This window comes from Capronia epimyces, assembly GCF_000585565.1.
Source record: "Capronia epimyces CBS 606.96 chromosome Unknown aczIQ-supercont1.2, whole genome shotgun sequence".
Taxonomy (NCBI): Eukaryota; Fungi; Ascomycota; class Eurotiomycetes; order Chaetothyriales; family Herpotrichiellaceae; genus Capronia; species Capronia epimyces.
The window spans coordinates 2,087,107-2,109,613 of record NW_006912905.1 but is presented as its reverse complement, the minus strand read 5'-3'; the positions used below and the strand labels follow the sequence as shown (position 1 = coordinate 2,109,613).

At 52.9% G+C, this 22,507-nt stretch overlaps 9 protein-coding genes across 9 annotated transcripts; 5 read left to right on the top strand and 4 right to left on the bottom strand.

The window, feature by feature from the left end:
• Window positions 1-509: 509 nt before the first annotated feature.
• A1O3_02569 (uncharacterized protein) lies at window positions 510-1,758 on the top strand (the record flags this gene model as incomplete). The annotated part of the gene is made up of 2 exons (XM_007732709.1): window positions 510-1,063; window positions 1,116-1,758. The coding sequence occupies 2 exons, from the start codon at window positions 510-512 to the stop codon at window positions 1,756-1,758; spliced, it is 1,197 nt and encodes a 398-aa protein (XP_007730899.1).
• A 665-nt stretch (window positions 1,759-2,423) lies between these two features.
• A1O3_02568 (uncharacterized protein) lies at window positions 2,424-3,494 on the top strand (the record flags this gene model as incomplete). Its single annotated transcript, XM_007732708.1, has 1 exon — window positions 2,424-3,494. The coding sequence occupies one exon, from the start codon at window positions 2,424-2,426 to the stop codon at window positions 3,492-3,494; it is 1,071 nt and encodes a 356-aa protein (XP_007730898.1).
• Window positions 3,495-5,500: 2,006 nt separating this feature from the next.
• A1O3_02567 (uncharacterized protein) lies at window positions 5,501-6,244 on the top strand (the record flags this gene model as incomplete). The annotated part of the gene is made up of 1 exon (XM_007732707.1): window positions 5,501-6,244. The coding sequence occupies one exon, from the start codon at window positions 5,501-5,503 to the stop codon at window positions 6,242-6,244; it is 744 nt and encodes a 247-aa protein (XP_007730897.1).
• A 1,884-nt stretch (window positions 6,245-8,128) lies between these two features.
• A1O3_02566 (uncharacterized protein) lies at window positions 8,129-8,565 on the bottom strand (the record flags this gene model as incomplete). The annotated part of the gene is made up of 2 exons (XM_007732706.1): window positions 8,129-8,375; window positions 8,435-8,565. The coding sequence occupies 2 exons, from the start codon at window positions 8,563-8,565 to the stop codon at window positions 8,129-8,131; spliced, it is 378 nt and encodes a 125-aa protein (XP_007730896.1).
• A 3,715-nt stretch (window positions 8,566-12,280) lies between these two features.
• On the bottom strand, window positions 12,281-13,243 carry A1O3_02565 (proteasome subunit alpha type-4; the record flags this gene model as incomplete). Its single annotated transcript, XM_007732705.1, has 4 exons — window positions 12,281-12,408; window positions 12,475-12,893; window positions 12,978-13,162; window positions 13,220-13,243. The coding sequence occupies 4 exons, from the start codon at window positions 13,241-13,243 to the stop codon at window positions 12,281-12,283; spliced, it is 756 nt and encodes a 251-aa protein (XP_007730895.1).
• Window positions 13,244-13,541: 298 nt separating this feature from the next.
• A1O3_02564 (uncharacterized protein) lies at window positions 13,542-15,011 on the top strand (the record flags this gene model as incomplete). The annotated part of the gene is made up of 1 exon (XM_007732704.1): window positions 13,542-15,011. One exon carries the CDS (start codon window positions 13,542-13,544, stop codon window positions 15,009-15,011), a length of 1,470 nt encoding a protein of 489 aa, XP_007730894.1.
• Window positions 15,012-15,517: 506 nt separating this feature from the next.
• A1O3_02563 (uncharacterized protein) lies at window positions 15,518-18,184 on the bottom strand (the record flags this gene model as incomplete). Its single annotated transcript, XM_007732703.1, has 1 exon — window positions 15,518-18,184. The coding sequence occupies one exon, from the start codon at window positions 18,182-18,184 to the stop codon at window positions 15,518-15,520; it is 2,667 nt and encodes an 888-aa protein (XP_007730893.1).
• A 570-nt stretch (window positions 18,185-18,754) lies between these two features.
• On the top strand, window positions 18,755-19,693 carry A1O3_02562 (uncharacterized protein; the record flags this gene model as incomplete). The annotated part of the gene is made up of 1 exon (XM_007732702.1): window positions 18,755-19,693. One exon carries the CDS (start codon window positions 18,755-18,757, stop codon window positions 19,691-19,693), a length of 939 nt encoding a protein of 312 aa, XP_007730892.1.
• Window positions 19,694-19,817: 124 nt separating this feature from the next.
• Window positions 19,818-21,014, bottom strand: A1O3_02561 (uncharacterized protein; the record flags this gene model as incomplete). Its single annotated transcript, XM_007732701.1, has 1 exon — window positions 19,818-21,014. The coding sequence occupies one exon, from the start codon at window positions 21,012-21,014 to the stop codon at window positions 19,818-19,820; it is 1,197 nt and encodes a 398-aa protein (XP_007730891.1).
• Between the last annotated feature and the right edge of the window lie 1,493 nt (window positions 21,015-22,507).

Here is a 22,507-nt window from a genome sequence, read left to right as displayed (position 1 = left end):
CAAATACGAGAGACACAAGACTAGTGAGCACGAAAGAGTGATTCGCAGGTTTGAACACCTCTGATTCAGGCAACCACCGCAGCCTCCCTGTTGCTAGCCTATCTCATGAGAGGGTTCTGTCTCGTCTCTGCAGCTCTCCGATACCACTTTCTTGATTATGGTCAGACAGCACACACTCCGCTCTTCATTGCATACCGGCCGAGACCTGCCCCTCGCACTTCACTTACAAACAGTACCAACGCCTCCAACCAATCCTGCGGCCATCCCAATGCCTCCTGGCGCCCGCGCAGCCCAGACTATGTAACTTTGACTACCACAGTCCAAACAAGAAGCGGGATCTGGAAAGCCGGCCATTGAGCAGAAGAGCCACCCTCATAATCTTTGAACATCTACACGATTTCCTGGTCAAGCATTACACGACGACATCCTCGTCCTAAAAGACATTAGGGTGTGAGCGGGAACGCTTCTTCCAAGGCTCTGTGGCGCATCTGGTGCGGTCAAGAACAAGTATGTCAGCCAGCGAAGATACATCGAGACTGCCTCTCCATGAGACAGGAACTGAAGAGTCATACAACCTATTGTCAATCGACGGTGGCGGTGTCAAAGGGATCTCGAGCATGATTATACTCAAAAAAATCATGGACAGGGTTCGTGAGATCGAGAACGGGACAGTGGCCCAGGAGGACAAAGCTATCAACCCAGAAGAACGAAGACCTGTGGATTATTTCGATCTTGCAGCAGGCACAAGTACTGGGGGACTCATCGCGCTCATGCTGTTTCGCCTAAACATGAAATGCAGCGAAGTCATTGCACAATATCACATCCTGGCCAAACAGGTCTTCAGTCCCAGGATAGGTCGGCTCTCTCTGTATCGACTTGGTCGTTTCGGAAAGCTTGTCGGGGACCTTTGGATCAAGTTCAAGATGCTGACCGGCCAATCCCAATTCTCTCACCAGCCGCTGGAAAAGGCCATCGACACGGTTGTGGGAGCGTTTCCTCTAGATGACGATGACAAGGCCAGAAAAGGGGATGCGGTGCTCATTAAAAAGAACCGAGGTCAAATGTGAGCATGCAAAAGCGTTGAATAATGGCTCACTTCGTTGCTGATCTTACAGGTTCATGTGTGCCACGCTCGCCGACAAAGGAGAGAGCATTCTCCTGCGGAACTACGATCCTCCATTTGCGCCTCTTCCTGTGTCTGCCGGGGCTAAGGACCTCAACTTCAACACCATCAGCATCAAAGATGCCGCACGGGCAACATCAGCTGCACCAACGTACCTCAAGCAAGTCAACATCCAGGGGCTGAATTTTTGGGACGGTGGACTGCTCAACAATAATCCGATTGACCAGGTCTGGGACAACAGATATGATCTGGTTGCCCGAGAATGTCAGTCTCCACACATCAGATGCATTGTGAGCTTGGGCACCACTCATCCGGACTACAATCCCAACAAGAAACCACGCGGCCGAAGTATCTCTGGATTCTTCAACACTGTGTCCAAGACCGTCGCCTTCGTAACCAACACCGAGGCAAAGCACCGCGATTTCGAGCGGAACATGCGCCAGCGCAACCGGCGACGCCCAGACCGGCCTACAGGCTATTTCCGATTCAACGCACCCACTGAGAAAGAAGAGATTGACCTGAGCGATTACTTAAAGATGCCCAAGTTATGCGACTACACGGAAAGATATCTGAATAACTCCGATGTCGACGGCATGATCAACGAGTGTGCGGCATTGCTTGCGAAAAGGGCTTGAAGAAGAGTCAGAATGATGGAACAAGAATTTTCATGTTTTCATGGTTACATTCTGAGTCACCAGCTGGTCGCTTCTGTATGCATCGGATTTGTATTGTTACTGTGGCTGGCATTGGCATTTGCATTGGCATTGACCTTGCTGGAATTGAATGGGATTCCGATTCCGCTTAGAAAGACATTTATATTCCTTGACATCATCCGCTCATATCGAGGAACGATTTCTAGCCTACCATGAAGAGTACCTCGGTAGGAAAGAAAGAGAGTGTGACCAAGCCGCCAAACATTTGTGGATGGTGGGTGGTGACGACACAGAGGCAACAGACTTCGGTGACTTGAACTAGAATGGCATGCCACTAAATATTGGTGGTACTACTACACCCATATCCAACGACAGCGGCTAGGCATCATCATGCTGTGAGGTGGTGTCTTGAAGCTACATTTCCCATGAGTCCATGACTTGATTCGGCCAGCAACCCAATATTGGTTTGTAGAACTGGCCTCTCTCCTACAACACGCACTCACTGATCCTCGGTACAGAGTTGCATTCCTGTGACTCCAACGACCACCATCCGGGCCTCTGACTACCTGCAAACCAGGTGATCCTGGACGCCGAGGACATAGCGCCTATTTCACCTAGAGTCTTTGGCTTGTTGAAACCTCTACGAAATGGCGTCTCCACAAGTGCCATCGACGATGCGCGCCTGGCAGTACACCCAAACCCACGGAGGATTGGAGAGGAATCTGACCTTGAACACGGCGGCGGCGCTCCCACCCCACGACGCCAAAACGCTCGGCCAGGATAGAGTGCTGGTACAAATTCTCGCGACGTCTCTAAACCCGGTAGACTACAAGTTCGCCGAGTTGCCTGTGGTCGGGCGTCTGATGATCAAGAAACCCGCTTCGCCGGGGTTAGATTTCGCGGGACGGGTGGCAGCCCCGGGAGGAGGCGAGCTAGCAACATCGACGCTAGTCTTTGGCCGCCTCGACGCACCCGGGCAGTTTGGCACCCTGGCCGAGTATACGGTGGCACGGAAGCAAGCGCTCGCAGTGTTGCCAGAGGGCGTCAGCGCCCAGGACGCCGCATGTGTAGGCACTGCAGGGCTCACGGCTTATCAATGCATCATACCGAATGTGACAAGAGGGCAGGGCACTAGAGTGTTTATCAATGGTGGAAGCGGTGGCACGGGTGTCTGGGGCATTCAGATTGCAAAGGCAGTGGGGTGCTATGTGGTCACGAGCTGTTCCGGACGCAATGTCGAGCTGTGCAAGTCGCTGGGGGCGGACGAGGTGCTTGATTACACGAGCGAGGACATTGTCGAGGTCTTGAGGAAGAAGGCGTTGTCCACCTCAGAAGCGAACCAAGGCAGGTTTGATCTGATTGTGGACAACGTTGGCTCGCACGACACACTGTACCAGCACTGTCATGAGTTCACGACGCCCGAGGCGAAATACGTGCAAGTGGGGATGGAGGTGTCATGGCAGGCTGTGCTCAAGCTGGTGAGCCGGTCCGTCTGGCCGGGGTTTCTGGGTGGTGGGAAGCGCAGATATCAATTTTTGGCCGTCTCCGGAGACGCTACCCAGCTGGAAGAGATTGGGAAGTGGATGCATGAAGGAAAGGTCAAGGCGGTATCGGATGAGGTGTTTCGGATGGATGATGCCCCCAAAGCGTTCGAAAAGCTCAAAACAAACCACGCACGGGGCAAGATTGTGGTTGCAGTGAGCGAAGGGGACAAATGAGGAGTGGTTTTGTTAAGGGTGTCTCGTGTTCCTCCGTATACTAGTAGCACAGAACCGAGTTCTCACGAGAGCCTTGATGGCTCAAAGCCTGGGGACGGTAGTATCGTGTCTCGATTGCCGGCTTGTTGTTTGTTTGCTCCGATGGGGCTACAGCAGCACAGAACCTAAACCTGCGGCGGGTGTGTGTGCGAGTAGACAGCCTCTGTTTAGTGATCACGACACGGCAGTGTTGTACAGCAAGGCGCTCAGGTATACACACAGGCACAAGAAGTCACCGTTCATGTCAAGTCGCAGCCGTACTCTTTGTCGAAGGGGAGTCTCGGAGAGCCAGAGGATGGATCGCAAGGCTGCAATGTAGTGCCGGGATGTGGGACCCGATGACGGATCGATGAAGCCTCCTAAGCCCACCACGACTGGGCGGGGAGTGGGAGTGGGATAGTGGCAGGAGTGACATCGGTTAGAAGAGGAGGGTGGAGGGAAAGGCATCCCTCAGGATCAGATGATGTCCTACATCGGGAGGTAGGTAAGTACTTAGGTGGTACTGAGTACTAGGTACCTACCTAGCTACCTACCTACAATGCGCCATACGACATACGTCAGTGTAGCCGAAGGGGACTTTTGTAGGACCTTTCTCTGAAGTACCGGGGAATCTGGCGGAGCGGTAGTTTTGTAGTGCGTTAGAAGTTCAAGGTACATGAGCATTGTACCTAATACTAATACTAATAGGTACTAGGCACCGAGTATCCGTACTTCGTACTCCGTACCTAGAGTATCAGTCGGACAGAGACAGAGCCAGTGGTGGCGCAGCCTCAGCCAACAACTTAAACTCGCACCCTGCAGGGCGACTTGTAAGGCTTAGGCTTCGGGCTTAGGCTAAGGAGGCTACTGCAGAACTCGGCACTACAGGAGCCTAGAGCCTCCAGCACCTGTAGGTGGTGGTAGGTGCCTGTCTCGACCGGTGAGGCAGACAGCCAACCAGATATGCGTCGGCCTGTCTGCCCCGCGGCGGGTTTGCCCTCTAGCTCCCTCTCTAAACCGCTCCCATTGGGGCGCAGTCGATGTTAGAGTTGGTCACTGCCACCCTCGACCCTCCACCTTCGACCCTTCCCCTCGAGTCTGCTACAACCGTACACTCTGGCCCTAGCACAGCTATCTACACTACCACACTACCACCCTCACCCTCACCATCTCCTCTTTTGGCCCCATTTTGCTCTTCTCTTCCTTTGCAAACATACTTTCCTACACATACGTACTACACACACGATACACTGATACACGCTGGCCACATGGTCCCGGTCGGCGTCAGTCATCCGTGTCCACTCCCCTCGGGGCATCCAGGGCGCCGGTGCAGCACTGCCTGTCCACTTCTCTTCCATTCTCTGACTCACCCCGGCCCGTTTCCAGTTTCCAGTCATCGCACGCTTCTCACGGCCCATGGCAGCCTGGCGATTTGGTCCCATTGCCGTCATCGCCCTTCCTGTTCGAGTATAATGAATCTGTCCCTGGTCCAGGCATCCAACCAAAATCCCCCTCCAACCAAAGCTCCCTCCATTCACAGCAAACGCACCGTTGTGTCCTACACTCCATTGGCCTCCTCCCATCTCAAGGCTATAACTCCTCGCAAATCCCCCCTCTCTGTCCATTGATTCCTTCTCTTTCCTTCACTCACATTGTATATCAAGACAGTTCTTCCAAGTGCTCAATCAGTCTTGCTCCCACCCTCATTGACCCCCATTGCCCAAGCGTCCCCCTCGCAGTTCATCGGGGCTGCCTATACACCAATTCTCGTCTCGCAACAAGTCGTCACGCTGTCGAATCCACGCTCCGTCACCTACTACTACTATCCCAAGAGGCCTCGCGCCTCGGATCCATTGACTCCCGCCTTCGAGTATATCACCATCACCCGTGCGCCAACAAGATCCTACACTCCTCTTCCCATCCCACCCTTGGTCCATTCAAACACTTCCACCCCCATCAACAGCTCCCCGTCAACCCCAATCGAGACGATGGCGCGAGGTGCCACCGCCCAGCGCGTCGTCGGCTTCGCCACGGAGGTGACTTCCATCCGTCCGGCGAAGGACGACGAGCAGTCTGTCATGGAGCACTTCGCTAGACATGCCTCCAAGTGCAACATCTGCAAGGACCCTTACCTGGCGTACAAGCAGGACACTCCTCTCTGCGACCGGGGAAACGCCTATGCCATAGATGTTGCCAACTATATCTACTCTAAGGGCGGCAAGCCGTTTTCGGTAATTGACCGCAAGAGAGGAGACCGTGTCCAGATCGAAATCCCTTTTGGTTGTGAAGTCATCAGCAGCCTCGTCAAGGCTTTCGACCGAGGTATGACCCTCAGAGCCTCCAAACCGGTGGTGGTTACGCCCACATTCGAGAGAGAAAGGTTAGAGAGAGCCGACAAGACCGAGCGGCCCTCCTCCTATTCTCCCCGGACAGAGCGAAGAAAGGAATATCATGTCGAGGATCAGCCGAGAGAAAGACGTTACCGCCAGGGTGACGTTGAGATGGTCGAGATCACCCCCTCCACCGCCCGCCGTGAAAGAAGAGAGCAGGTCTACCGGGACAGGGTTGACGAACAATACAGACCCGAACGCCGAGCAAGACCTCTCAGCTATATGGAGAGAAAAGGAAGTCTGTACGAGAGAGATGAACAAGAAAAGCGACAACGGCGACGGTACGAAGAGCAACCAATTGTCATTGTGGCCGAGCCTCCACGACGGCATGTGCGACGGTGACAGGGCCCGGCGTTGTTGATCCATACCACATATGACTTTTTACGAGAGCGGGAATGAGTTGAATGTACCATAATGATGTCGACAAACAGCATAACACATGTACGGATACCATGGGGACGGTCTAGCATCCCAGAGGATGCTCGACCTGGAACAGCCCTCGAAAAGCCTCCAAACGACATTCTCTATACCATGGATGGTCCAGCAATGATCCGATGCAAAAGGGGAGCTCGACTTGCAGCAGTCCAGCCGAGTACGGGCTATGGTTGAAGGACACGATCGAGAGCGGGCAAGGCGAGGTAGAACTCGAGGTTACCTATATCTAGGCTTTGATTGCAATGTTCTCTATAGATGATGGAAGGGAGGATCTGGCATGTCTCTTTTACTCCTTGTCAGTCGGCAAGTCTAAGTCTGTCTTGGATGCATGCATATTGCTTGTTTGCTTGCTTGCTTGCTTGCTTGGCTTGGCTGTGTATTTTTGGCTGGGGGTTCACAAAAACACGTCCAAAACAAACCCCAAAAACAATGAATGCAAGGCTAAGGCTCGGCTCGGAACTACTAGGTATCTTAGATAGGAAATGAGAATCCAGTACTGAATAGGGATATTTTCCGATTTCGAGACAACTGAAACTACAATCCATGTACGGATACACGCACAGATGATTTGCTGTACGGGTAGATTTGCGGCCGTCGTGGCGACAGTCATGGAAGGGGAAGGAAGGGAGGGGGAGTTCACGGGCGCGACAAGACAAGACAAGACAAGACGGGACAGGACAGGACAGGACAAGACAAGACAGACGGGCAAGACAGGGTGCAGGCACAGGCACCACAGGCACCACAGGTAGGCAGGTGCTGGTAATTATGTTTTTGTAATACTCCGTACGGTAATTAGAATCACGAATCTGACCACTGACCACTGCACGACATGAGGATTTGGGCGGATGGGGTGGCCTGAATCGAGGCTGAGCGCGAGGCTGAGACTCCTGGAGGGGCTTAGGCTGGGGGTGGGTGTGGGTGGGTGTGCACGTTAGGTATGTATGTACTGTAATTTCCTACGATACTATCCGTGCACTCGAGCACTAGGTAAGTTTGGTCAACTTGCTGTACGGGATTCAGGGCTCAGGGCTCAGATTCAAACCGCACCCCACCATTCTGGATCCTGGATCCCTTACAATTTCCTTAAGGAAAGGTTGATCTTTCCGCCTGGAGTCTGGAGAGACAGTAACCCCAACACTACGGAGTACATTTGTGGCAATGAAAGACATCGCACCCCCCCCCTACTGGAGGTGAAATGCCGTCATGTCCATGTTCGGAAGTCGGAATGGAATGCCCAGCCTCGGACCCTGTTCCCTCAGGCATGACCTGTCATGCTCGAAACGTCGGCTAAGAAACCCTGACCCTCATACCCCTTTCGCGGTGCATGGCAGCAGCATCTGGGCTAGGTTCCAGGCTGAGAGGGCTGGCATTCTAGTGTCTGGGTCGAGGCTCTGGCTCATGCTCTGGCCCTGTCGAAAGCAAAATGCCTTGAGTGGCTGTGGCTCAAGCTGAAGCTATATCTCTTGATCCTCGAGCGTACAGTACTTCACGCAAAGCCGACGATCAAGATCATCCCTTGCATCTTTGATGCGTTCTATACTCATACAATCTAAGATACAGTAGAGTGCGTGTCATCGCCGTCTTCTTCATCTTTGATGTTCATAAGTCATAAGCCTTAGTGCCATACAGCAAGCCTGGGCCCATATCGTCGTAATTCTTTGTGCAAGAACCGAGCTTGGAAGCAAGGTCTGCCAAGTCCGTGTTGAGAAGTCATTGCAAGCAACAACTAAAATGATCGTGGGGATGGTTGTGGCTGTTCCCTTCGACCAACCACTCCATCATGGGGAGCCCCTATGTGTCTGGAACCCCAATGAAAAATTCGAGGAGAGATCGACGTTCGGCCAGAGTACCTAGGAGATCCAGTCCGAGGGCGGTCAAGATGGCGTCAATTTGGGCTTCGTCCAGAGCGGCAAGGGCGGCGCAAGTCTGTGGGAAGCCAGGAATAACAAGATTCGTGAACGTGTCATGAAGTGCAGTAAGAGTAGACCCTTGGTGCTTTGCAGCAGAGTTCTGCAGTCTGGCGATGGAATTAAATTCGCTGTACAAATTTCACCAGTTAGCAGCTAATCGAGACGTCACTATAAGGGATTCACTTACCTAGCACGTTGAGTGGTGTGGACGTTGGCGAAATTTTGATCCATCTGGCGCTGCATTTGCTGCTGGACCTGAAACATCCGCTGTTGCATTTGAACGATCTGTTGCAGCTGGTTTTGTATCTGGTTCTGCATCTGGTCAAGACGGTTGATGATTTCATCGCCTTGGGCGAGAGCTGGGATGTTTGCCAGTCTGCCTAGCTCTACTCCGGCATGGTGGAAGGCTTGTTCGAGGACTGGGATATTCGGCTATGGGCCGAGAGGAAGTCCATGTGCAGGTTGATGGGGGGCTGCCATGGGTGAAAGACAAGACGTATGAGCGAAGAATATAAGAGACCAAGTGTGTACGGCAGGAGAAGATGAAAGGCGGTTGTAGATGAGAAGATGATGAAAGACGGTTGTACTCGTACAGGATAAGAAAGTACTCCATAGGCCCAAGAACTTTCCTTGTCGCGCCAAGATAGAAGACACTAAACATATAGATTGCGCACCTATTCGTTCCTTACTCGAGCGGCTGCTGTCTAAGTGACAGGGGGCTAAGCCTAGGTGCTAAGATATATAGCGGATTATACGGCGGTCCTTCTATTAAGTAGATAGCTACGGAGTACTATCTCTAGATATAGAATTTCAATACTAGAAATAGGAGAATTACTCTAGAGAGGCCGTAGAGTATATTAAGTATCTTAGAAAGATAATTATCCGGTAGAGCTAGAGGGTCTCTTTAATCTTATCGAAGTCGTAGTAAGATAAACCGTCTTTAATTCTGGCACCTACCCTAAGGCTGGTATTCTAGTGTCTAGATCGAGGCTCTGGCTTACACTCTAGCCCTATCGAAAGTAAAATGCCTTAAGTGGCTGTGGCTTAAGTTGAAGCTATTTATATCTCTTAATCCTCGAGCGCACCGTAATCCACGCAGAGCCGACGATCAATGTGACAATTTCGGATCTAACACCCATTTCCGCTTTCCTTTTCGTGCATCGCGATTGCGCAGTCTCCAATTCAGGTCCTTGAAAACTCCAGAGACTCCGTCTCATATTCCTCATCGAGGCATGCAGGGTCGTAGTCTTCGAGGTTCAAGCGATCAACGAGACTTGGGATCTTTTTTAGATCTAAAATCAGTTGCACCTTTACTCCCGTCAAAGGGCAAGAGTCGTCATATCCGCAGGGGGTCCGGGAGTCCATGGAGGAAGGCATACTTGCCAAAAATCCCCGGCAACTTAACCCACGGAGCCGACTTAGAGGCCAGAGTCCATGCAGCCTGAGCCATTCTTGAAAGAGTGATAGGCGGACCTCCTTCGTGCAAACGTAATCATCAAACTCGCTGGATCCGCAGTTACCACATTTTTTGGTTGCCAAAGGCTTGGTGCGAAAACAACGCCGGCAGATCTTATCGCGTTTGCTGACGTGCCTTTCACCATTCCCGCCGACATCATCGATGGTATTTTCAATCCGATGTTGCAACGAGTTCTTGATAATCTCGCAAAGGTCTCTCATGTCGTCTGTAAATGGAAGGAACTGGATTAGTGGCAAGCAAAACTGACAGGTACAACATCTCATCTCCCTTGGCGATGCATACCTTTCAATCGGGCAGGCATGGGATGCACTTCCCATGCCCTCCATTCGCTGGGTGTCAAGGCTTCTGCCAAATGGAGGCTGAGACGCCAAAACTCATCACGCAGATGGAAGACGAACGCGACCCACAGAAACGTTTGGAGGTCGTCGGCAGAAAGACTTGACCATTCCCAATTTCCCATCCAAGCCCTGACATGAAAAGACAAAGCCAAGCTACAGCCGTAAAAGTTGCACAAGTCCGCTAGGGGTTTGTAGTCACCGATAGACTTTGGTGCCTGGACTGGAAGGTAGTGGAGAACGCGACAGATCGAGTAGAAGGTGTCCGGATGCTCTTCATCCACTTCCTTGACAGGTGGCTGGTGAGGATTGGGTTGTTCGATGCCTTCTAGGAAGGCGTTCGATTGCAGCATCTTTTTGAAGAAAGGGCAGGATAACTCGAGGACTCGCGAGGATACCAGGAGCTGATGTGGCCCTACATCGAGCAACAGGTCCCCCCTTGGGATCAAGCACTCTTATTCCATTCGCTTCGGCCTCGGCCGGATTTTCGACTTGGGCCATGACGGCGACTGATACGATGGCAAGGGTTGTCGATTTACGGTATCAGGTATCAGGAAGAGATGAAATCGCTTGGGAATATGTCAAGGTAGCGCCGGCGGAAGAACAGACATAGCCAAAGCAACAAGAAACGAGGGAGGGTAGGCGCTCTTACTCTTCGAGGTGATTGGACCACAATGTTGTTTCAGACTTCCAGATGTCACTCTTCGTTGCTGGCATCGAGAGACTGTATCAATACAGGTAGATTGGAATGTTTGGAGCAACGTCTTTACAGGGATAGTTTGCACCAACGTAATGCCAAGATGGAAGATACCAAAGATACGAGTACAGATTGCGCACCTGTTCAACCCTTGCTCGAGCGGCTGCTGTCCAAGTGACAGGGGCTCAACTTCATGTTCGTGTTCGTGTCCGTGGTCGTGTTCCTTGTCCAGCTGAATCAAATCGAACCGAACTGACCTGAGCCGATCATGGCTGACTCTCGCCCCCGGCTCTCTCACTTTTCCTCGTCGCAGGGCAAGGCAGAACAACAAAAATCGAAATTGCCGCACACCCTCTCTACAAATGCGCGCGTGCCTGCGTGCCTGTCCCTGTCCCTGTCCCTGTCCCTGTCCCTGTCCCTGTCTCTGTTTTTTGGTTCTGGCCCCATGTTTCCGTTCCGTGTGGGTGACGTCTGGGCTTCCTGAGTTCTGGGGGCCGAGACTTTTACTGATTGACTGTGACTACTGTCCCACAGACATCAGGCACCCAGCACCAGTCACAACTTGCTCCGTGACGATGACGTTGCCGTCTAGGTATGACACAGAATACTCAGCGCAGAAGACGGGATACCAGAAGAGACAGGACACATACACATGGATGTGGGAGTGGACATCACCAGACATTGACATTGGCACTCTGACATAGCCATGGGTATGGACATAGGTGTCCGTTTGAACTGTGGTTCTAATCCCGAGTCCTCTCTGCCTTGTGTGGGTGGGTAGATCACGGTGTCGCCAGGCTCCCATATTCTTTGGTACTCGTGTATCCTGTACATCCTAGTCTTCCTATGATCTCTCGGCGATACAGCTAGTGAAGGCACTAGGGAATAAATGCATCGACGCAGACGTCAGGAATGTGAGTGATTGGGTCACCGAGTGACCGAGTGGCATGTTTTTTCTTGGGCAGCCTTCTTTCTCACTGGCCTGTACTATCTATGGGAATAGTCGAACCTGATATCAACAAGCCTGCGTGGAAGTAGGCATGTGTCAAACATGCTGAAGAACACAGGACTTCGGGAGGGATCGGGCATCGAACACTAATTAGGCTGAGATGGAGGCCGGCATATGTCAGAAAGTAGGCTGGGATGGTCGAACAATGCTGTTCCCAGACAATCCCTGAATTCCGGAGTGAAGGTCACACGCATTCCCTGCTAGACCACCGCTGTGGATGAGACAGATAGGCGTCAGCGTCAAGGAACTCGAGCCCAGCATTGAAAATTAGCTCCAATAGAGAACATGACCCGTGCAGGTTCTGAAGTCTTTTCGATTCCAGTCTTCTCTCCAGCTGTGCAACCGTGCAACCGTAAACGCCGGTGCTATGCCTTGCCTTGGCTTTTGCCTTGTCTGATTTACAGTTCAAAGGGCCCAGTGCCCTCGTTCTCTCAAACCCCATCTGATTTGTCCTTACCAAGAGACATCGAACACCTCCCTGGTCCAAAGGCTTGGTTGTAGTTACCAGGCATGCTCTAACCAGTCTCAGGCTCCTCTTCCTTGGCCAGACCGTGCTCCTTTAGCAGTGCCATGATTTCATCCCCGGACCACAGGTGGTGGTAGATCTTGCCGTCTTTCGTTTTGCCCACTGTCGCGAATTCGACTGTTTGCACCAATGTGTTAGCTCATGTCCGTCTGCTATCCCCATACAAGTTGTTGCACGACTTACTCTTCTCACTGCTCAACTTGGTCGAGTCCATTGTCTTACTCAACACCTTGACCGCCATCCCACAAGCTTCCTTCAAGTCACAATCTTCTTTATAGTCCTGCTTGAGCAGGCTTTGCGCACTGGCATTGTTCGCCCCGACACTCGTGGCCTTCCACCCGCCATAGTTCCCCGAAGGATTGCTTTGGTATAATTGAAACTGGCGCTGAGGGTCCCAGCCGGCGTAGATGAATGAGACGCCAAACGGTCGTAGACCGCCATGTTGTGTGTAGCCTTGCTTCAGATCGCAGAGCCGCCGCACCAATTGTTCGCAGGGGATATCTTCATTGTATGTCAACAGATACCGTTGAGCAGCCTGTCGGGCGTAATTAATCAGGATGTTGGCGTCGGCCGTCATGCCTGCGACGGCGCAGATCATGTTGCTAGACAGAGAATATGTTAACTCCTGCAGTACCATGTGTAACAACACCACTTGCTTCGTACTCCGGGGGGAAGGGAAAACGCACTCATTCAGAATGTAGAGCTTCTCTGCCGAAGTATCTTGCTCTAGTAGTTTGCTCGTGACTTTTCGCTCGGCTGCCAGAACGATGCCATCCTGTGCTAAGATACCCAGAGCTGTGCCGGCATGCGAAATGGCTTCTAGAGCGTATTCGACCTGATATAACCGGCCTTCGGGAGAGAAGATGGTTGTCTATAGACATCTGTTCAGCAGTTGATCAAATCTAGCAGCAGCTGGGGCCCAACTTACCCTTGAATCGTATCTGCGAGACATGGCTGCTGAGACCCACAAGAGATTTGTTGTATTGGGGAGATTGAGCAGATGAGAAGTAGCGAGGAAAGGGAGACTATGGTCGAAGATACAATAGACTGGATGCGGAGGGAAGCACTGCACTTCAGTCCAGGCACGGCCTTCACGCGTCGTCCGGTGCATTCAGCCAATCAGCATCCGCCAAAGGATTTCTCTCAGGTTGGCACCGGCACCAAACTTGACCTGCAGTGGCAGTTGATTCTTCGTCTCGTTACCACTGCAACTGGCTGCGAGGCCGTCCATATCGCTCAGTTCGGTGACGATGTTGAAATCTACACATCACCGCAATATCCCGTCCGCGGTGGAATCGCCTCTTCCGCGAGGTTGGAGCGAACACAAAGCCCCAAGCGGCCACACGTACTACTACAATGCTGAGACGAAACAATCCACCTACACTCGTCCCACTGCTCCCTCCGATGAGCCTTTGCAGATTGACTATGGCGCGACGGAACCCGATCATGTGCTTCGCGCATCCATGCAGGCCATGGAATCATTCCACCAGAACAACGGCGCAACACCAGAGCCAGGTCGGTTTACTGGCGGGAAAAGCTACCAGGACCATTCTCGCCGCCGAGGAAACCAGGGCGACCGTCCGAAGTCGAAGGCAACAATCCCCAATTGCACGCCGTGGGTGCTCGTCATGACGAAGCTGGGAAGGAGGTTTGTGCACAATACCGAGACGAAACAAAGTCTGTGGAAATTTCCCCAGGACGTCATGATGGCGGTGATCGAGATGGACAGACTGGAGTGGGAGGCGAAGAAATTTGCCGAAAGCCAGCCTCGCGAAAGTGAAATCCCACAGGACGAAGCTAAAGTGCAGCCACAAGGCCGTGACAGCGCAGCTGCTTCCGCAACACCCGCAAGTCCTGCCGCACGGGAGCCCCCTGCTCCCGTCAGTAGGCAAGAAGACTATGACAGTGACTCGTATGAGGAGGTGGAGGTCACCGACGACGAGGCGCCAGAGGATGAAGAGGGCCCCGGACTGCCGAAGCGGCCTCGCCTCTCTCAGGACGAGGGAACGCCTGCTCCACCAGCAGCCGGACCCGTCGAATTCGACGAAGACGATATAGCTTGGCAGCTGGCCCAGATGGAGGAAGACTACGGTGACGGTGCGCAAGATTTAAACGACAAAGAAGAGGACGAGGATGACGGCCTCCCGCTCACAGCGAGTGACAACATTGCGCTTTTCCGCTCTCTGCTCGATGATTGCGGCATCTCACCTTACTCGACGTTCGAGAAGCTGATTGAGGACCTTTCCATTGTCGAGGACACTCGCTGGGTAGCGCTACCGAACACCACGAGCCGCAAAGAAGCGTTTGTCGCATGGTCGAAAGACCGTATCGTGGAGTTGCAGGCGCGCAAGGAGTCCGAGAAAAAGACTCGCGACCCGAAAGTCGAATACCTGCATTTTCTGCAGCGCCATGCCACGCCGAAGCTCTACTGGCCGGAGTTCAAGCGCAAATTCAAAAAAGAACCGGAGTTGCGCGACGTGGCCATGCAGGAGAAAGACAGAGAGAAGCTGTATCGCGAGTTTGTCGCGAAACTGAAGACAGGCGAGGCAGAGAGACGTAAGGACCTGGTTGCGTTACTAAAAGGGGCGGACAAGGCAACGTTGCAGAGAGATATGGACTTGCGACACTTGCCGGACAATGTATTGCGGGATCTGAGATTTTATACACTCGACGAAAGGAGGCGAGATGAGCTGGTTAGGACGTTTCTAGAGACGCAGTGATGCTACTTCGGACAGATACGATTCGTCGACAGAGCATAGCAATTACCAGGACCGAGTCGCATTGGTTCAATTGGCAGGAGAAACCACAGCACCGGAATCAGACTCATTGACGAGATAAGAGGGCTTGACAAGGCTGCCTGTTCCTCCATCCCGCGCCCGGCTTAATGCTGATGCCAGATGCCACAACAAGAAGATTCTAGCCAGCCAGCGCTGTGGTCACACAGTTCACTACGTACTCTCACAATACAGACAAGCGAATGGACAGCCATGCCGGACCACACTCATGCGCCGTCGTCCTCCAGTTCATGTCATTATTGACATCAGATTCGTGAATTCTGTGCCTCCAGCCCTTGCTTTGTTCTCGCCCCTTCGCTCTTACCTTTCTCTTGGAAGATACCCTGTACATCAACAAGCACCATCGCTCCCTTGAAAATAGCAAATATCCAACCTCACGACGAGTTGTAACAGACCTTTTGCGTATCGCGGGCTGACTTCAATCTTCATCCCTATTTTCCTCCACCGCCGTCGGTTCCAGGATTAGATTTAGGAGCAGTGAAATGCTGGAGCATTCCCGTCAACACTTCCAGGCTGTTTCCCGCCTCGGGATTCTTCTCTAGGCACTCCTTGATGACTTTGAACTCATTTTCGCCTGCCTCCGGCACTTGAGAACACAGCTGAACAACGGCAGGGCTGGCCGCTAGAGGTCCAAGCAGTTTCTGTGCGTTGACCATAGCCACCGACAGTTGAGGAGGGTATTGTGGGCCGCCAGGAATTAATGTCGAGAAGGACTGCTGAGCTTGCGGTTGTGTCGTAAGATTGGGTGGATACGGCTGCGGTGGCACCATTTGAGTAGTGCCATTGGAGCTGCCATGTTGACCAGGCACCGGGGACTGTTCGTACGCGCTGAATTGTGGTGGCTCGAAACTGCCTTCGTGTGGAGTGATTGGTGTCTGTGCAATAGGGACCCGAGCTGTTGGGCTCTGTACCGCCCCGTCCACCATCGCTGCAGTCATGTTATGAGGCAGTTCACTGTTTTTGATGACGATCGGGACCAGAAGCATCCGCTCGCGCGCAGGGTCTGGGAACTCCGTTTCGAGTTTTTTGACGAAAGTCGGGAGTTCTTGCCCTACATCTAGGGGGATGAGATAGATGTCTTTGATGGCCGGGTTCTGATGCTGAATTCCAACTCCAAATCGATCTTTAGCCTTGAAATACCGGCAGAGTTTGTCAAATTGTTCTGCATCGTGCGAGTCCTGCGGCTCAGGCATCCAGACAATAACAAGATCCGAACTGTTGCTGTACTCTAGCCCACAGAGGTATTCGTCTGCTCGGGCAGGTTGGATCCGACCGCCAATAGCGATCTCGGGCGGTATGAGTTGGTTGTAGGTCATCCGCAAGGTTTCACAGTCAGGAGTCGCCCCAGCTGCATATTTCGCTGCCGCGTGAAACCGGCCCAAATTGCCACCATTAACGACGCCTTTCCAGACCACACCGTCGCTCTCTCCGGATTCCTTGGGAGAGTACGGCGGAGACTCGGCGTCTTCATCCTTGAGCAATTCGTCGATGTCTGCATCAGCCTTAGCACCAGGACCCATGGGCTCTCGAACATTCATGGTTGGTGAGTGCTGGGAAAGTTCACCAAAGCGCTGCCCTTCAGCATCTGGGGAGCCTTGAACGTTCGACCACACTTTGTCAATGTCGAAATTAGTGGAAGACGCTTTTCTCGAGCTGTCGACCCCGGTTCTGGGGTTCGTCTGCGTGACTCCTTTGCCCGCATTGGCCGACGCCGCAATGGGACTCTTCACAACAGGACTCGTCGGCTGCTCTGCCTCCTCCTCTATAACGCTTGCTTTCCTGGCGGGTGCGTTTGAGGTTACAGACTCTGCGGCAACCTGTCTCGACTCATCCACATATTCTTCGCCCTTATGTGTCCGTCTGATGCGGGGTCCCTGATCTTCAATGATGGTGTGTTGCTTCTCCAGCTCCTTCATGACAGCCGCATCCTTTCTCTTCTGCTCCTCACTGGCCATGTCCTTTGGATCCATTGCCGCGAGCGTGCGTAGGGGAAGCTCTCCTTTAAACAGCCTTACTCCTAATGCATGATTCTTCTTCACATTGAAGGTTATCGACCGTAGTTGGGCTTTGTAGGCTTCATTCGGGTCACCGTTGCCACCAGCCTGGATTTGATATAAGGCATCTTCGAGACCCAGACCGAGTCGACTTGCGGTGTCGCTCGCACTCGAGCCAGTGGGGACATTATATTCGCCTTGTTTTACGGCATCTTTGATTTGTTGTTCTATGAGCTTGATCAAGGTTGACGCAGCTTGCTTCCTCGACGTGTTCGTGAGTTCTTTCAAGTCCGACACAGCGGCAGGAATCGACTCTGATCCCGATGCTTGTCTCGAAGGAGTGGTGGACTGACTGGGCTTGCGGGCTGCAGTCGAGGGTTGTGCGCCATTGGTTTCCGAAGCAGGTGTCCCTCGAGCCTTTTTGTTCTGTCGTGAAGTCAGATTGAACCCACTGCTACTCTCGGGCAACAAACATACCTTGAGTTCTGGCACATCAGGAGATTCTTCGAGTTTGCGCTTCTGCCCAGTTGAAGGCGCCTGTGGTGTCGTCTCTTCCGCCTCCAAAGACGCGCGAGAAGTCACTTCACTGCTTCGAGGGCCTCCTGATTTTCGACCCTTCCTTCCACTCTTCTTCTTTCCTTTCTCTGCCGCTATAGCTATCTCTCTCTGTCTGATTGCTTCTTCCCACGGCCTCTCTCCTCTCGCAATAGCCTGCAGCAAAGGCTTGTGATTTTGGGGCTTGCACTGTTCGCAAAAGTACGTGTCGACCTCGTAGTCTTCGGGGAGACCCATACAACCGTTATGTTGCCATGCTGAACAGCTGTCACAGCATATCATGGCCCGAGGGACATCTTCCTCTTCCTCGTATGTTCCACAGACACAACGAATGATTTCGTCGCCTTCTTCCTCCTGCTCCGAGGTTCTGGCTTTCGCGCCTCTTCCTCTGCCTTTCTTTTTCGCAGGTGCATCTTCGAGGATATCGCGCTCTTTCGTGTGTTGTCCTTTGGTCGCGCGACCGGATCGGCGAGGTTCATCTGTCGCCGAATGAGCTAAGTGCCTCCAAACCGTACGTGGCGCCCGCAAAGCTGAGTGCTTACCAGCCATAATAGATCGAAGATTGGGCGCGCAATACTACAAGACACGTAGAAAGCAGGCGCTTCTCACAAGTCACGTTTATTGTCGCGATCTACAACAAGTGGTGAAAGAAAGCGTGTTTGTTCACGAGACCAGTGACTGCGCCGAGTGGCGCACTCTTGGAGCTTGAGGATCGATGGGCCTAAACGCTGCCAGTCCGTCCTGCGGGAGCCTCTGTGACGAGATAGTAACAGCCAAGTCAACTGAGTAAGGCGTGTGATACGGGCAAGAATAAATATTGGATTGGAATTGAGAGTGCAGTTGATGCGGGAGGAGATCCTTGTTGCGAGAAGCTGGGAGACGCCAAGCCCGAAAACAGCGGAGATGGTCATCTGGCGAGTCAGAGTGCAGCCTGCTAGGAGAGACGCCACCACCATCGCAGCACCGCGCCGCCGCATCATCATCATCATCGCATGCATTTGTTGGAGCCACGTGATTCTCCGGTCCAAGGCTGCTGTTGGTTTTCACTGTCCTGCGCGTGGATGATATTTGCCGGCGTTTTTGCTCCCCTTTTCAAATCCAACGCAGTCAGGCAAGGCCATGGCTGATGTTCGTGCTCTTCTCGCCGCAGAGCGACAGTCACGACGTATCACTCATCCTCACCTATCCTACACGAAATCCGGCCTAATATGTACTCTGTGCAATCTGAACGTCAAATCCGAAACACTCTGGGAAGGTCATCTCAGAAGTGCCAACCACCGAAAAAATGCCCAATCAAGTCAAGAAAATACGAATAAAGGGGTGAAGAGGAAGATTGAAGACGTTGAGGAGCCGCAGGAGGAGCATGATGAATTTATCCCAGATGCAAGAAAGAAGACTAAGTCACAGCCGGCCAGTACCACATCACAAATCACGCAGGAACAAAACCAGGCAGGAACTGGACATCAGGAGGCAGATTCCGCTGGCCTAGATGAGCTGGGCAAAGATGTGCCCATCCCAACGGCTGGCCCCACGACGGATCAGGACAAACTGCAATCAGATGCTCAACCCAGCACTCAAGGTCCGGCCGTGGATGAGGCTGAGTGGGCTGCCTTTGAGGCGGAGGTTGCTCCGCTAGCAGCAGCGCACCCAGATTATTCTTCTCATACGATAAGTGCAGCACCAGTGACTGCAGCGCAAACGCAGGCGCAGGCGGCTGAAGACGGACGAAGGACGTTGGAACTAGAAGCAGAGGCAGAGAAAGAAGAACAGGAAAGGAGACTGGAAGACGAATTCGAGGTCATGGATGAAATGGAAGAACGTGTACGCAGACTCCGAGAAAAGAGGGATGCCCTGAAAAATGCTGTGATCGCAGGGAAGGACCCTGGCCAAGGTGACCCTGTAACAGCCACTGACGATATCGGAAACGGGACCGCTAACCAGGTTGCGAAGAAGCCTGAGAATGACAAGGAGGTGCAGGAAGAGCAGGAGGAGGAAGAGGAAGAGGAAGAGGAAGAGGAAGAAGAAGAAGATGCAGATCAAGATGATTGGTATGCATGACAATCATAAGGCGTAGGGGCCGGGTGCATGACCCATGTCCTGAGTAACCACGATCAGGCACCTTCTCGCGCTGAATGAACTTCTTCGTTTGTTCAATGCAAGCAGAAGTCTCAAACGCCCCAAATCAAAAGAAGTCCTCGCCCATCACATCCTCAATCTCGACGATGCCTGTGACCTCATCACGCTCAACAACGCCGAGCAGGGTTCCTCGTCGAAGGAATTCCTTGCCTCGCCCGGTGCCTTCTTCTCGCATCTGATGAATCCATCGTTTACACTCGTCAACGGTGGTGGTGCTAAGCACGGAAATCCAATCGGTTTTCTCGATTTCGATTTTGCCAAGTTCGTCCCGCAGCTCCGAAATTGGCAGGTCGGGATCCCGCAGATTTTGAATCCGTCGAGGTCCAACAATATGATTTGCAGACGTTCGCACATAACCCCGGGGTGACCGCACAGCGGCCACGAGGAGATCCAGGCCCATGAGAATGTGGCCTGGTCGTCCCGCTACAACCGGCACCTCGGACACGTTTGTTGCAAGATTCGACATCCGTGGGATCTCCTGAGGTGAAGGCTTCGAGGCCGCTCCGATAGCTCCCCCTGGATGATTTGCTGCGAAGATGGCGGGCGTTTGAAGCCCCGACGCCGCATGTAGCTCGTCGGCGATGGCTAACGCTAAGCTGTCGCCCAATGCGAGAGTGATTGTTGTGGACGTCGTGGGTGCGGACACTCCAAACGACGCGGTCTCGGATTCAGGGATAGTAGTCGGCAAAAGAACGTCGCTGGAACCGGACCTGCACGGGTGCGACAGAAGAGGACATGTGTTGGGATTGAGATGTGCCGTCATCGCGACCAATGGTATGGCAGGACTGATGTAGGGAAGAAGGGACAAGAGTTCAGGAGTCCTTCCAGAAAAGGTGATCATGACTATAGTGTCATTCGGTCGAATAACCCCGAGGTCGCCATGTAGAGCCTCAATAGGATGTAAAAATTGTGCGTGAATGCCCAAAGACACGAATGTCGCCACGAGTTTCTTCGCAATGTGGCCCGACTTGCCCACTCCCGTGAAAACCGTCTTGCCGTGTCGAGATTCGGAATGAATGATATGACTGATGGCCCTCAGGAGGGAGTCTTGGATGTCCGGTGAGGTGGTGTAGAGGTCTTCAAGATGGGACAATGCCGATCTTTCAGTGGCAAGCACATGCAGTGCTTTCTTGATAGCTCGGCTGTCGGGTTTGAAGTACTTCTCACCAAAACAATCCGAAATGTCGGGTGGAGTTATCGGCAATGCCTCAATCTGCTCCGGGATTGGACCTGGCACTGGCATTGAGGGCGTGAGCGGTGTCGGAAAAGAAAGCTGGCGTGCGAAAGCCATTTTGCGCAGATGATGGGGACAGACACTGCCTGAGCGAGTGCTGGCTGTGGAAGGAGTGCCTAAGTTAGGCCAGATTTTGTAGACGATTTGGCCGGACCGTGGATGACGGTGGCTAGAAGCAGATTGTCGTCGGTAGGGTGTCAAGAGACAAACATCTACTCCTGTGAAGTTGAATTGTAGTTCACCGATCGATCCGTAAGGAGTACAGTGGCCACCATGTGTGAGTCCCGAATGTCAACGACATGACGCCATAGACTTTTTCCAATACGTAGGGGAACGTCCCAAGCACCAAAAGACCGTGTGTACAGCTTGTAGGCGGATGGAGTTTAAAGCTCGAGGGAGTAGAGTCGAAGAAGAGTATGGAGTAGAGGGAAATGTGTACAGTATGTCATGGATATCCCCCGATCATGGTGTCGGTGTTCGAAGTACGGATGAGAAATTCTTGACAGGGGGGGAGGACTCGGTTCGGGCTAGAATTCAGAAGACTGGAGACTTCAACAGCATACCGCCAATCCGGCGCATATCAGCCAAGATGGACGACGGGTACGGAGCCAAAACGGAGTGCGGAAAGGGTGGGTTCGACAGGACACGGGTTGGCTTGGTAGCTTGAGGATGGTCGAAAAGAGGTGAGATAAGGTTATGCAGGAGGAGGCCGGCAGGACCCTGCACACTCAGGCTGGCAGCAAAAGCGAGCAGGCTCGGCAGCAGACCGCCTGATAAGAGCGTCAGGCTGGCCGCCTGTGAGACCCTAGGGACCTGTCAGTGCGAGTGCGCGTGCGAAGAGAGGCAGATTGCCACTTGGCCTGCGCCGACAAACGCGAGTCGTGCTCCGGTTTGGACGAGGCTAGCAACCATCGTGCCCCGGCAAAAGTGGGCGCATTGATAGTGATGAGTCGGCGCGGCGGCGGATGGTGCAATCAGATACCAATCAGTGACGCTGTGACCGGAAGCGTTCCTCCGCCAGCCTGCTATACCGGGCCTAGGGAAGGTACATAAGTAGCCCGCCAGTTCATATGTGTGCAGCGTATCCGTACTGTAGTATCCAGGATGGAGGCGAGGAGGAGTTGCAGCTTCCCCTTGAGACAAGCCGCCGCATGCACACATGCAGGGTCGATCGGGCAAGAACTTGCAGGAGCCTGGAGGCGATTTGGCTGCCAGCATGAGTGCATGTGTGCTGCATGCTGCATGCATCGGAAGCTAAAAGTAACGTGACTGGCCGCAGCCGCTCCCTCTCTCTCTTCGTTCCTCCTGACTTCTGACTGCAACGCTGATCCCCAAAATACCCAAACAACCCAACATTAAGGCCGCAGGCTGAAGCGCTCATTCTCTCGAGTGTGCTAAGAACAGCACAGTGCACATGGTATTGGACCGATAAGGCCAGTCGCACCACATCCGGACCCAAACTTGGTGAAACCGTACCGGCATTGTTATCACCATGGGTGCGA